The 14135-nt window shown below is 31.6% G+C and overlaps 1 protein-coding gene across 1 annotated transcript; it reads right to left on the bottom strand.

Annotated features, from left to right (window-relative positions):
• Positions 1-11440: 11440 nt before the first annotated feature.
• LOC101900586 (neprilysin-1-like) lies at positions 11441-13354 on the bottom strand. The gene has a single exon (XM_005175190.1). The coding sequence runs from the start codon at positions 13352-13354 to the stop codon at positions 11441-11443; it is 1914 nt and encodes a 637-aa protein (XP_005175247.1).
• Positions 13355-14135: the final 781 nt, after the last annotated feature.

Here is a 14135-nt window from a genome sequence, read left to right as displayed (position 1 = left end):
TTAAAGAATATTTTTTCCACGACCATCCAAGGCGTGGATTTTTTAAAAGATATTTTTTTCCACGACCATCCAAGGCGTGAATTTTTAAAAGAATATTTTTCTAACAACCATCCAAGGCGTGGATTTTTTAAAAAAATATTTTTTTCCACCACCATCCAAGGCGTGAATCTTTTAAAAAATATTTTTTTCCACGACCATCCAAGGCGTGGATTTTTTAAAGAATATTTTTCTAACAACCATCAAAGGCGTGGATTTTTTAAAAAAAAAATTTTTTCCACCACCATCCAAGGCGTGGATTTTTTAAAAAATATTTTTTTCCACGACCATCCAATGCGTGGATTTTTTAAAGAATATTTTTTTTCACGACCATCTAAGGCGTGGATTTTTTAAAAGATATTTTTTCAACAACCATCTAAGGCGTGGATTTTTAAAAATAATATTTTTTCAAATACCATCCAAGGCGTGGATTTTCAAATAATATTTTTTCAACTACCATCCAAGGCGTGGATTTTCAAACAATATTTTTTTCCATGGCCTTCCATGGCGTGGATTTTTAAAAAATATTTTTTTCCACGACCATCCTAGGCGTGGATTTTTTAAAAGATATTTTTTTCCACGACCTTCCAAGGCGTGAATTTTTAAAAGAATATTTTTCTAACAACCATCCAAGGCGTGGATTTTTTAAAAAAATATTTTTTTCCACCACCATCCAAGGCGTGGATTTTTTAAAAAATATTTTTTTCCACCACCATCCAAGGCGTGGATTTTTAAAAAAATATTTTTTTCAATAACCATCCAAGGCGTGGATTTTTTAAAAAATATTTTTTTCCATAACCATCCAAGGCGTGGATTTTTTAAAAAATATTTTTTTCCATAACCATCCAAGGCGTGGATTTTTTAAAAAATATTTTTTTCCACGACCATCCAATGCGTGGATTTTTTAAAGAATATTTTTTTTCACGACCATCTAAGGCGTGGATTTTTTAAAAGATATTTTTTCAACAACCATCTAAGGCGTGGATTTTTAAAAAGAATATTTTTTCAAATACCATCCAAGGCGTGGATTTTTAAAGAATATTTTTTCAACTACCATCCAAGGCGTGGATTTTCAAACAATATTTTTTTCCATGGCCTTCCATGGCGTGGATTTTTAAAAAATATTTTTTTCCACGACCATCCTAGGCGTGGATTTTTTAAAAGATATTTTTTTCCACGACCATCCAAGGCGTGAATTTTTAAAAGAATATTTTTCTAACAACCATCCAAGGCGTGGATTTTTTAAAAAAATATTTTTTTCCACCACCATCCAAGGCGTGGATTTTTTAAAAAATATTTTTTTCCACCACCATCCAAGGCGTGGATTTTTAAAAAAATATTTTTTTCAATAACCATCCAAGGCGTTGATTTTTTAAAAAATATTTTTTCCATAACCATCCAAGGCGTGGATTTTTTAAAAAATATTTTTTTCCATAACCATCCAAGGCGTGGATTTTTTAAAAAATGTTTTTTTCCATAAACATCCAAGGCGTGGATTTTTTAAAAAATATTTTTTTCCACGACCATCCAAGGCGTGGATTTTTTAAAGAATATTTTTCTCCACGACCATCCAAGGCGTGGATTTTTTAAAGAATATTTTTTTCAACGACCATCCAAGGCGTGGATTTTTTAAAGAATATTTTTTCCACAACCATCCAAAGCGTGGATTTTTTAAAAAAATTGTTTTTTCCACGACCATCCAAGGCGTGGATTTTTTATAAAATATTTTTTTCCACGACCATCCAAGGCCTGGATTTTTTAAAAAATATTTTTTTCCAAGACCATCCAAGGCCTGGATTTTTTAAAAAATATTTTTTTCCACGACCATCCAAGGCGTGGATTTTTCAGATTTTTTAGCCAGAAAGACACACGGACGGAGATAGCTAGATCGACTCCAAATGTCCTGAAACGGATTTGGTCCAAAGAGACCTAGGGTCTAAACTCGTTACATCGATAAGGCACGTTTTGGTCTCTTTAGCCATATGGCTGAGGGTATAATTAAGTATCAGTGTAGCTGATTAGAATATTCTATACGGAATAGGACCTTCTTCAAAAATCCACGCCGTGGATAGTCTTCAAGGTCTTCAGAAAAACTCTTAAAAAAATTAAAAAAAAAAGTAGTTTAATTTGTTTTTAAAAAATTAAAAAAAAATATTCGATTTTTTTTTTTTGAAAAAATTCGACTTCAAGGATATGAAAAATTTAACAGACCTCATTTCTCATAGGGCACTTCTTTCCTACCTCTCTTCCTCCTTACCACCCTCCTCTTCTCCTTACCCACCTCCCCATGAATGGTGGTGCTGACGATAGCAGTCAATACTTCAGCAACACTTTATGACCGAAAAGGTCTCTTCTCTCACAAAACAAAGAACACGAATAAAGAGGTAAAAAACGGAATAAATAACATATTTTTTTCTATCCTCCTTTTCTTTGAAAAACTAGAAAAGACATAAGCCTCATCTGGGCCGCAAAACTTGTGGATATATTTACCTTACACATCGTTTACATACACCAGTATGTGTGTGTATTACAAAACTATAAAAGGCTCAAGTTCTTGCAGGATGTACGATATGGAGTTTATTGTTTTTGTTGTTTTTTTTTTTTTTGTAATTTTATTGTAGTTACTTCTTTATACGTCCTTTGGTCCTGCAGCTGTGCTGTCTTCGTTTTTTCTTGCGTTGCGCTCTTTTTGCTTTTAAAGCGTTTGCGACATTTGTTAAAAAGATTGATGATGGCATTGATGAAGACAAAGTACATCTTTTCGTTCGATGACTAACTGACTGACTGACAGACACACTGATGGACTGTGTTTCTTTGTGTGTGTATTAAATGTAGTTGTTGTTATTGTTGTACATTAGTGTTATAGTTTGAAGGATGTCCTTAGTCCAGGCTACAGTGGTAGAAAAAATATTTTTTAAAAAATCCACGCTTGTATGGTCGTGGAAAAAAAATATTTTTTAAAAATACACGCCTTGGATGGTCGTGGAAAAAATATTTTTTTTAAAAAATCCACACCTTGGATGGTTGTGAAAAAAAATATTATTTAAAAAATCCACGCCTCGGAAAGTCCTTGAAAAAATATTATTTAAAAAATCCACGCCTCGGAAAGTCCTTGAAAAAATATTCTTTAAAAAATCCACGCCTGTGTTTGGTCCTTTAAAAAATCCACGCCATGGAAGGTCTTTGAAAAAATATTCTTTAAAAAAATTTACGGATTGGATGGTCCTTGAAAAAATATTCTTTAAAAAAATCCACGCCTGTGGTTGGTCCTTGAAAAAATATTCTTTAAAAAATCCACGCCTTGGATGGTCTTTGAAAAAATATTCTTTAAAAAAAATTACGGCTTGGATTGTCGTTGAAAAAATATTTTTAAAAAATCCACGCCTTGGATTGTCGTTGAAAAAATATTTTTAAAAAATCCACGCCTTGGATTGTCGTTGAAAAAATATTTTTAAAAAATCCACGCCTTGGATGGTCCTAGAAAAAATATTCTTAAAAAAATCCACGCCTTGGATGGTCGTTGAAAAAATATTCTTAAAAAAATCCACGCCTTGGAGGGTCTTTGAAAAAATATTCTTTAAAAAGTCCACGCCTTGGATGGTCGTTGAAAAAATATTTTTAAAAAATCCACGCCTTGGATGGTCCTAGAAAAAATATTCTTAAAAAAATCCATGCCTTAAAATGTTGTATTGCTTTGTCCCACTGTACCACAAGCCTGTTGCCGCTGTTGATTCAAATTTAATAGTACATTCCAACTATTCCTTTGGCTTCGATGTGGCATCGTCATTCGTAAGATATTCTATTACCACTACCTCTACGACTCGGCGTTGACATTAATTTTTAAATTCAAGTCAAAAAGTTGAAAAAAGTTTGTATCCTTTTGTAAGGATTTTTCGAAAATTTTTTTCTGAAGGACACAACGAGAATATTTTATAAAAATTGAGCCACCAAACATCGATTTTTTAAAAAAAAATCATTAAAAAAAAAAAACATTTTTATGATTTTTCCAGAATCGGAAGGGGATATTGGGTTAAAGGACAAAACATGGATTTTTTGTCATGAGGGCCACGCTTGGTCCGAAGCAGTCAGATAAGGTTGGGTTTTTAGAAATAGGTGCTAGAACGGTAAGGAAAAGTATTGAAAGGTACCAAATATGGCCCCTTTGTGTTTGAGGAAGAAGTAGAGCTAGAACTCCTAAATTTGTGAATGAGGGTCACTGATGAAGTGTATGATAGATGTACCAAAAGGTTTTTGGAAATTCGCTCCATAAGTGTACGAAAAGTATTAATAGGTACAAGTACATTTGATCATATCAGGTATCATGTGAACGGTTAGAGCTAAAAACTTTGGAAATTTGGAATGGCAATCAATGTTGAGGAATAGAATCGCTGTAAGGAGATAGTTTTTGGAGTGTGTATTCATGTATACGAAAAGTCCCTAAACGGTACTAAATTTAGTACAATTTGAATTTGGAAGAATGAATGGAGCTGGAATCCGAAAATTTAAAATTAACATTACTGGTGGAGTGTAGGATTGTGGTATGGGGGGAAGTTTTCGAAAGTCGTACTTATATTCCCGAAAAGTACTAATTGGTACGAAATTAGGTACAATTTGTATTTGGAAGAACCGGCAGAGTTGGAATCCTGCAGTTTGGAAATAAGATTACTATTGCATTGTAGGACTGAGGTATGTAGGTAGTTTTGAAAATTTGTACTTATGTGTACTAAATGGTACTTAATTTGGTACAATTTTGAATTTTAGGAGAGCCTGTGTGGAATGAATCCTAATATTTGGAAACAGGATTTTTTAGGTTGGTGATAGGTCATTTAAACAATATATTTTTTAATCTGCTTTGGTCGTTTCAAAAGCCTTGAAGTTTTTTTTTAATCCACATTACGGAAAGACCTTAAAAATATTTACGAAAAAACGACGTTCCAAATAGACCGTGAATTTTTATTTTAAATTCATAGATCATCCTTGGAGGCATTTGAAAAAAAATTTTTAAAAAAATCCTGTTCCTGATAAGCCTTGAAAAAAATATTTTTTTTTAAACCTGAGTTGGTGACAGGTCTAAAAAATAGTTGTTATAAAAATTTGATATATATTTAATATTTTTTAAACCACATTCCGGAAAGGCCTTAAAAAATATTTTTAAATTCATCTAAAAGTCCTTAAAAAATAATATTTTTATAAAAAACCTTTGTATCCGTTGTTGGTAGGTCATTTAAAAAATTGTTTTTATAAAAATCAGCGATCATTCCAACTGCCTTGAAAAAAATATTTTTTAATCCGAAAAGTCCTTAAAAAATAATATTTTTATAAGAAAAACTTTGCTCCTGATAGACCTAAAAAAAATGCCTTATAAATATTTGCTAAAAAATCTAAGTCCAAATGGACCGCGAATTTTTATTTTAATTTCATAGGTCATCCTTCGAAAAAATTTTTTAACAAAACCCTTTTCCGATAAGCCTTGATAAATATATATATTTTTTTAAATCTGTGTTGGTGACAGGTTATTTCAAAAATATTTTTTATAAAAATCAGCGTTGATAATGGATCATTTCAAGGGCCTTGAAAAAATATCTTTTTAAATCCATTTTTCGAAAAGTCCTTAGAAAATTATATTTCTAGAAAAAACCTTTGCTCCTGATAGGCCTCGAAAAAAATTAATCCAAATCCATGGCCTTGAAAAAATATTTTTTTATTCACCTTCCGGAAAGGCCTAAAAAATATTTGCTAAAAAATTTACGCTCCAAATAGACGGTGAATTTTTATTTTGAATTCATAGGTCATCCTTGGATACATTGGAAAATATTAAAAAAAACTTGTTCCTGATAAGCCTTGAAAAAAAATATATATTTTTTTAATCAGCGTTGGTAGTAGGTCATTTAAAAATTATTTTTATAAAAATCTTTAAAGAATATTTTTTAAATCCATCTTCCGAAAAGTCCTTGAAAAATATTATTTTTATAAAAAACTCTCGCTTCTGATAGGCCTTGAAAAAAAAATAATACAAATCCAAGGCCTTGAAAAAACTATTTTTTTATTCACCTTCCGGTAAGGTCTTAAAATAGTAGTTCAAATAGTATGTGAAATTTTATTCATAGGCCATCGTTAGAGGCCTTGGCAAAATATTCTATAAAAAACCTTTTCCCGATAGGCCTTGAAAAATATTATTTTTTTAAATTGCATTGGTGATAGTTCATTAAAAAAATATATTTTTATAAAAGTCTTCGTTGGTTATATGTCATTTAAAAATTTTTTTATAAAAATCTGCCTTGAAGAAATTATTTTTTTAATGCAACTTCAGGAAAGGCCTTAAAAATTTAATTTTAAATTCACAGGTCATCCATGGAAAAAATATTTAAAAAAAAAAAAAAAAAAAAAATGTTCCTGATAAGCCTTGAAAAATATTTTTTTAAATTATGCATTGGTGATAGTTCATTTAAAAAATATTTTTAGAAAGGTCTACGTTGGTTATATGTCATTTAAAAAATATTTTTATAAAAATCTGCTTTGGTGATAGATTATTTCAATCCTTGAACAAATATTTTTTTATTCCACCTTCCGGAAAGGCCTTAAAAAATATTTGCTAAAAAATCTACGTTCCAAATAGACCGTGAATTTTTATTTTAAATTCGTAGGTCATCCTTGGAAGCATTGGAAAATTATTCTTAAAAAAACCTGTTCCTGATAAGCCTTGAAAAAAAATATTTTATTAAATCTGCTTTGGCGACAGGTCATTTAAAAATTATTTTCATAAAAATCTTCGTTAGGGATGGATCATTCAAAGGCCTTAAAAAAAATTTATAAAAAACCTTTGCTTCTGAGAGACCTTGAAAAAAAAAATTAATACAAATCCAAAGCCTTTAAAAATATATTTTTTTTATTCAGTTTACGGTCTTAAAAATATTTGTTAAAAATCGTCTTTCAAATAGGCTGTGAAATTTTATTCATAGGCCATCTTTAGAGGCTTTAGAAAAATATTCTGTAAAAAATCCTGTTATCGATAGGCCATGATTTTTTTTTAATGCATTGATGGTAGTTCATTTAAAATTTAAAAAAAAAATATGCGTTGGTGATAGGTCATTTAAAAAACTATATTTTTTATCTGCCTGGTGATAGGTCGTTCCAAAAGCCTTGAAGAAATTTTTTTAAATCCTCATTCCGGAAAGGAATGAAAAAAACTACGTTCCAAATAGACCGTGAATTTTTATTTTTAGTTCATAGGTCATCCTTGGAAAAAATATTTTTAAAAAAAATCCTGATCCTGATAAGCCTTGCATTTTTTTTAAATTGCATTGGTGATAATTCATTAAAAATATTTTTATAAAAGTCTACGTTGATTATGTGTCATTTAAAAAATATTTTTATAAAAATCCGCTTTGGTGATAGGTTACTTCAAAGGCTTTGAAAAAATATTTTTTAATGCACCTTCAGGAAAGGCGTTAAAAAATATTTGAGAAAAATCTACATTCCAACTAGACCGTGAATTTTTGTTTTAAGATCATAGGTCATCCTCGGAGGAATTGGAAAATTATTTTTTAACCCAAATTCCGGAAAGGCCTAAATACATATTTGCTAAAAAAATCCACTTTCTAAACAGACCGTAAATTTTTATTTCTATTTTTCAGGACATCCTTGGAGGCCTTGTAAAAAATATATTTTTTTTTTAAATCTGCGTTGGTGATAGGTTATTTAAAAATTATTTTTATAAAAATTCTCGTTAGTGATGGATCATTCCAACGGCATTGAAAAAAATATTTTTTAAATCAATTTTCCGAAAAGTCCTGAAAAAATAATATTTTTATAAAAAAAACTTTGTTCCTGACAGGCCTTGAAAAAAAATTTATACAAATCCAAGGCATCGAAAAAATATTTTTTTATTCACCTTCCGGAAAGGCCTTACAAATATTTGTTAAAAAATCGCCGTTCAAATAGGCTTTGAAATTTTATTCACAGGCCATCTTTAGAGGCTTTGGAAAAATATTCTATAAAAAAATCCTTTTGCCGATAGGCCTTGAATAATATTTTTTTTTAAAAAATTGCATTGGTGATAGTTCATTAAAAAAATATTTTTATAAAAGTCTGCGTTGGTTATATTTTTATATTAATGAATATTTATATAAAAATCTGCTCTGGTGACAGGTCACATCAAAGGCCTTGAAAAAATATTTTTTTAATGCACCTTCTGGAAAGGCTTAAAAAAATATTTGCTAAAAAATGCTACGTTCCAAATAGACCGTGAATTTTTATATTAAATTCATAGGTCGTCCTTGGAAGAATTGGAAAAATATTTTTTAATCCAAATTCCGGAAAGGCCTAAATACATATTTGCTAAAAAATCCACTTTCTAAACAGACCGTAAATTTTTATTTCTATTTTTCAGGACATCCTTGGAGGCCTTGTAAAAAATATATTTTTTTTAATCTGCGTTGGTGACAGGTCATTTAAAAAAATATTTTTTATAAAAATCAGCATTGGTGATGCATCATTTCAAGGGCCTTGAAAAGAATATCGTTTTAAATCCATTTTCCGAAAAGTCCTTAGAAAATAATATTTTTAGAAAAAAACCTTTGCTCCTGATTAAAATCCATGACCTTTAAAAAATATTTTTTTATTTACCTTCCGGAAAGGCCTTAAAAATATTTGTTAAAAAATAGAGTTGCCAATAGGGTGTGAAATTTTATTCATAGGCCATCCTTAGAGGCCTTGGAAAAATAGTCTTTAAAAAATCCTGTTGAAAAATATTTTTTTTTAAAAAATTGCATAGTTGATAGTTAATTTAAAAAAAAAATTGTAAAAGTCTATGTTGCTTATATGTCATTTAAAAAATACTTTTATAAAAATCTGCTTTGGTAACAGGTCACTGCAAAGGCCTTGAAAAAGATATTTTTTAATGCAATTTCAGGAAAGGAAATATTTGCTAAAAAATCTACGTTCCAAATAGACCGTGAATTTTTATTTTAACTTCATAGCCCATCCTTGGAAGAATTGGAAAAAATATTTTTTAAAAAAACCCTGTTACTGATAAGTCTTGAAAAAAAAAATTTTTTAAATCTGCGTTGGTGGCAGGTTATTTAGAAAATAATTTTTAAAAAATCTGCGTTTGTGATGGGCCATTTCAACGGCCTTGAAAGAAATATTTTTTTAAATCCATCTTCCGAAAAGGCCTTAAAAAATAATATTTTTATAAAAAAACAATTGCTTCTTCCTAGACAAAAAAATAATAATAATAATCACTTTCCGGAAAGGCCTTAAAAATATTTGTTAAAAAATCGACTTTCAAATAGTCTGTGAAATTTTATTCATAGGCCATCCTTAAAGGTCTTGGAAAAATATTCTTTAAAAAATCCTGTTGTCGATGGGGCTTTAAAAATATTTTTTTTTTTAAAAATTGCATTGGTGATAGTTCATTAAAAAAATATTTTTATAAAAATCTGCTTTGTTGGTAGGTCACTTTAAAGGCCTTTGAAAAAAATATTTTTTTAATGCAACTTCTGGAAAGTCCTTAACAAATGTTTGCTAAAAATCTACGTTCCAAATGGACTGTGAATTTTATCTTAAATTCATAGGTCATCAATAGAGGCCTAGAAAAAATATATTTGTTTTCTTTCCACCTTCCAGAAAAGCGTTAAAAAATATTTGCTTAAAAATCCACATTCTAAACAGGCCGTAAATTTTTATTTTTATTTTTCAGGTCATCTTTGGAGGCCTTGAAAAAATATATATTTTTTTAAATCAGCGTTGTTGGTAGGTCATTTAAAAAATATTTTTATAAAAATCAGCGATCATTCCAACGGCATTGAAAAAAAATGTTTTTTAAATCCATCTTCCGAAAAGTCCTTAAAAATAATATTTTTATAAAAAATCTTTGCTTCTGATAGGCTTTGAAAAAAAAAATTAACACAAATCCAAGCCATTTTAAAAAATATTTTTTATTCACCTTCCGAAAAGGCCTAAAAAATATTTGTTAAAAAGTCGACGTTCAAATAGGCTGTGAAATGTTATTCATAGGCCATACTTCGAAGCCTTGGAAAAACATTTTTTAAAAAACCATGTTGTCGATAGGCCTTCAAAAATATTTTTTTAAAAAATTGCATTGGTGATAGTTCATTTAAATTAAAAAAAAATCTGCGTTGGTGATATGTCATTTAAAAAATATTTCTATAAAAATCTGTTTTGCTGATAGGTCACTTCAAAGGCCTTGAAAAAAATTATTTTTTTAATGCAACTTAAGGAAAGGCTCTAAAAATTATTTCCTAAAAAATCCACATTCTAAACAGGCCGTAAATTTTTATTTTTCAGGTCATCCTGGGAGGCCTTGAAAAAATATTTGTTTAAAAAACCAGCGTTGGTGATAGGTCATTTAAAATTTATTTTTTTAAAAATCCTCGCTAGTGATGGATCATTCCAGCGGCATTGAAAAAAAAATATTTTTTAAATCCATCTTCCGAAAAGTCCTTAAAAAATAATACTTTTATAAAAAACGCCGATAGGTGTTGAAAAAAAATTATACAAATCCAAGACCTTGAAAAAAATAATTTTTTTATTAACCTTCCGAAAAGGCCTTAAAAAAATTGCTAAAAAATCTACGTTACAAATAGACCGTGAATTTTTATTTTAAATTCCTAGGTCATCCTTGGAGTCATTGGAAAAATATTAAAAAAAAACTCTGTTCCTGATAAGCATTGAAAAAAATATTTTTTTAAATTTGCGTTGGTGACAGGTCATTAAAAAACAAAAATTATAAAAATCTTTAAGAAATATTTTTTAAATTCATCATCCGAAAAGTCTTTTAAAAATAATATTTTTATAAAAAAAAACCTTTGCTCCTGGTAGGCCTTGAAAAAAAGTACTACAAATGCAAGGGCTTGAAAATATATTTTTTATTCACCTTCCGGAAAGGCCTTAAAAATATTTGCTAAAAATCCAGATTCTAAACCGGCCGTATTATTTTTTTATTTCACAGGTCACCCTTGGAGGCCCTGAAAAAATATTTTTTTTTTTTTTTTTTTTGAAAAATGGTGATAGGTCATTTAAAAATTATTTTTATAAAAATCCACCTTGGGGTTAGACCTTAAAATTTTTAGAAAAAAAAATATTTTTTTAAATTTTTGCTAAAAAAATCTAATTATTTTATTCTAAAAAAAATTGTTTTATTTTTTAATTCTCAATATAAATATTTATTTCAATAATTTTCTTAAAAATAGTTCTACCCCAAATTATACTTCTCCAAAATAATGCGATTCTTCTTGGCAGGACAATGGGATACTGATACAGGGGACGTGCCATGGCTCATACCATAGGTTATGCGTTTTGGGATTGATTGCATATTTTTATTCACTCTTTTTTCAAACGTATTTTCTAATCCATCCTCTATTGAAAATAATTTCGAAAACGTTCAAAAATTGACGAGAACAAACGGCTCCCTTCGACAGGCAAATGCCTGCCTCATATATGGAATTTTTTCCATTATCTTTTGCAAATATAACCTATTGCGATCCCGCAAATTCTCGTCCCCTCCGTTGACACAAAACTGCTGGGCCATGTTGAGGAAAAACAATTTCTGCCATGGTATGTCCGTGAAATCCGGCTGCCCTTGCCCCTGGTGATTTTCCACAAAGGCCCTATAGGCCACTGCTGTGGCACCGATTTTCTTCACCAATTCCAGGTCCATATAGTGATCGTAAAAATAATTCATATTCTGTAGAAATTGTCTGCTTTGCGTGGGTGAGGGGGTTGCATAGATTATGCCCACCGTTTGGCTATGGAACATAGCCTCAGCCAGGGAGAAACCCAGGGTGGACCATTTGAAGAGGCCATGTAAGCCGGGATGATAGATGGGTGGTTGGACATAGCCCAGGGGTAAAATGACAATATTACGCCTCTCATCATAGAATGGATTGGAGGAGTAACCCACCCGCTGGTAGGGTGAATACATGACATGGCGTTCATGTTCCAAACGTCTCAGGGAGGTAATCATGCGATGACGCAGCAAATGCAGGTGATTGATGTAAAAGTTATCCGGCTGGAGCGGTGGTATGTCATGGAACAAATGGCGTATGTGAGAGTTCCGCAGCGTCTGCGGTTGGTTACCCAAATTAAGCAGGGTATTATTGGTATCAGATCGTAGGCGTTCGGTATTGAGAAAATTCGATTTCTCTGCCAGCAGCTGCATAAGGCTGCTGCGGGCCTGGCGAAAAATATTCTGAATATCCAGATTGGTTTTCAATTCACTCGGCCGATAGGCATGCTCATAGAACAGGAAGGTCAAAGGTAAATCGAGTTTGTGTCGAACCTCCTTGATGCAATCCAATTTTCGAAAACCCCGTATACCCTTATCCTGCAGCAGGTGTTGTAATACCTGTAGCATAAGAAAATTACACAGATCCTCCATTTCGCGATCACTCCACTGCTGGGCCAGCAGATAATCGAAATAATCTAAATTCGAGATTTCAATATCCAAATTATCCTTGAAATTCAAAATTCCACTACTCTGCAGGTATTTATACAAATTTGGATAGGTGGCCTGGAGCAGGCCATACTGCATGGTGGAGGAGAAGGTAAAATAACGTCTACGATGTGAATAGCTCTGATAAATCGTATTCCATTTGGTTTGTACCACCATCAGCCGTCCGGCATAATAATACGACATGGCCAAGGACATACCCAATTGTTGTAGAATATCTGAAATCTCCCTGGTCCTCAAATTGGCTTTCCTTGGTTCGGCCAAAACCAAATGTGTCTCATCGAGGGTCTCATTAACATAGGTCCTTATGAGGACATTTTCAAAGCCATAACCCAAGAGCTGACCCAGAAAGCCAAACAAATCAAACTCCTGCACGGGCCAGGCACCTTTTGCTCCCCGCCGTTTCCACAGCATAGGCCATTCTAGATTCCTCCCCGGTTTGATAATTTTTAAATATTCCTCCAACGGATTACTGCCATTGGCCTTGACACAGGATCCATAATAATTATATGTCCTGGCTATCCATTCCAATTTCAGACTCTCAGCATCGATGGTTTCGAAAATCCGAATCAACTCCAAATTCATTTTGTGATCCACCAATTGTTCGGCATTGGCATAATCTCCACCTGGATGCTGCAACGGCCAATTGTTACACGCATAATTATAGAAATTCCGGCAAGGATCCTCGTTCTCATCCATGGCGGATTTTATTCCTGCCAAATGTTGACAATTTATATCCGAGGAGTTGCCCAGGCACAGTTGAGCTTGTATCGGATTGGGCAAGAAACTCCAAATTTGCAAGAGAACCGCCAGTGTTTTAAGGGAGGGAATTTTTTGTGGTCTCATTCTCCACGGCTTCTTGAAAACAAACTGAGCAGAATGACATTCGGACAAACGATTTTATAAATAAATCGCTTATTTTGGTGTACCAACAGGAAAACCCATCAGCGGGATGATAAGAAATAATATAAATGATGGCAATTGGGAATTTCCCTCTCTCCTCGCAATGGGGTCCAGGTCTCTTATCTCACATGGCGAACAAGGAAGAAGTCTGAGTTTTTTACAGTGAAGAACAAAATTTAAGTTTTCCGAATTTCCAAATGTAAGTTCGGCAGAATAAGAACTGCTGCCCAAAATCAGACCCAGAGTGTTGTTCAGATGATGCGGCACCAGGGAAACTGAAGGAATCACCCGGAAAAATGGTGGCCGTTAACAAGTGAAAAAGCAGTAAGTTCAGCCGGGCCGAACTTCAAATACCCTCCAGCATTTGAAGAGAATTTACAAATTTTCAAAAAAAAAAAAAAAAAAAAAAAAATCCGATGAAAAATAATTTTATAATTATAAAAATGGAGAATATAGGGAGTTACCGTCTTATGGGGGCTTAAAAAGAGAATATTTTTTTTTAAATCCCCAAAATATTTTCTAAGCTACCTATCACCAACGCAGATTTTTTAAAACAAAATATTTTTCAAGGCCCAGGAACAGAACCTATCACCAGCGCAGATTTTTTTGAAAAATATATTTTCAAGACCTCTGAGAACGACCCGCGAATTTAAAATAAATTTTCAAAGTATATTAGGAACGAGGAATTTTTTAATCAAATATTTTTTCAAGGTCTTTCCGGAAC

This window comes from Musca domestica, unplaced genomic scaffold (genome assembly GCF_030504385.1).
Source record: "Musca domestica strain aabys unplaced genomic scaffold, Musca_domestica.polishedcontigs.V.1.1 110, whole genome shotgun sequence".
Lineage (NCBI taxonomy): Eukaryota > Metazoa > Arthropoda > Insecta > Diptera > Muscidae > Musca > Musca domestica.
This window is presented reverse-complemented; position numbering and strand designations above follow the sequence as displayed.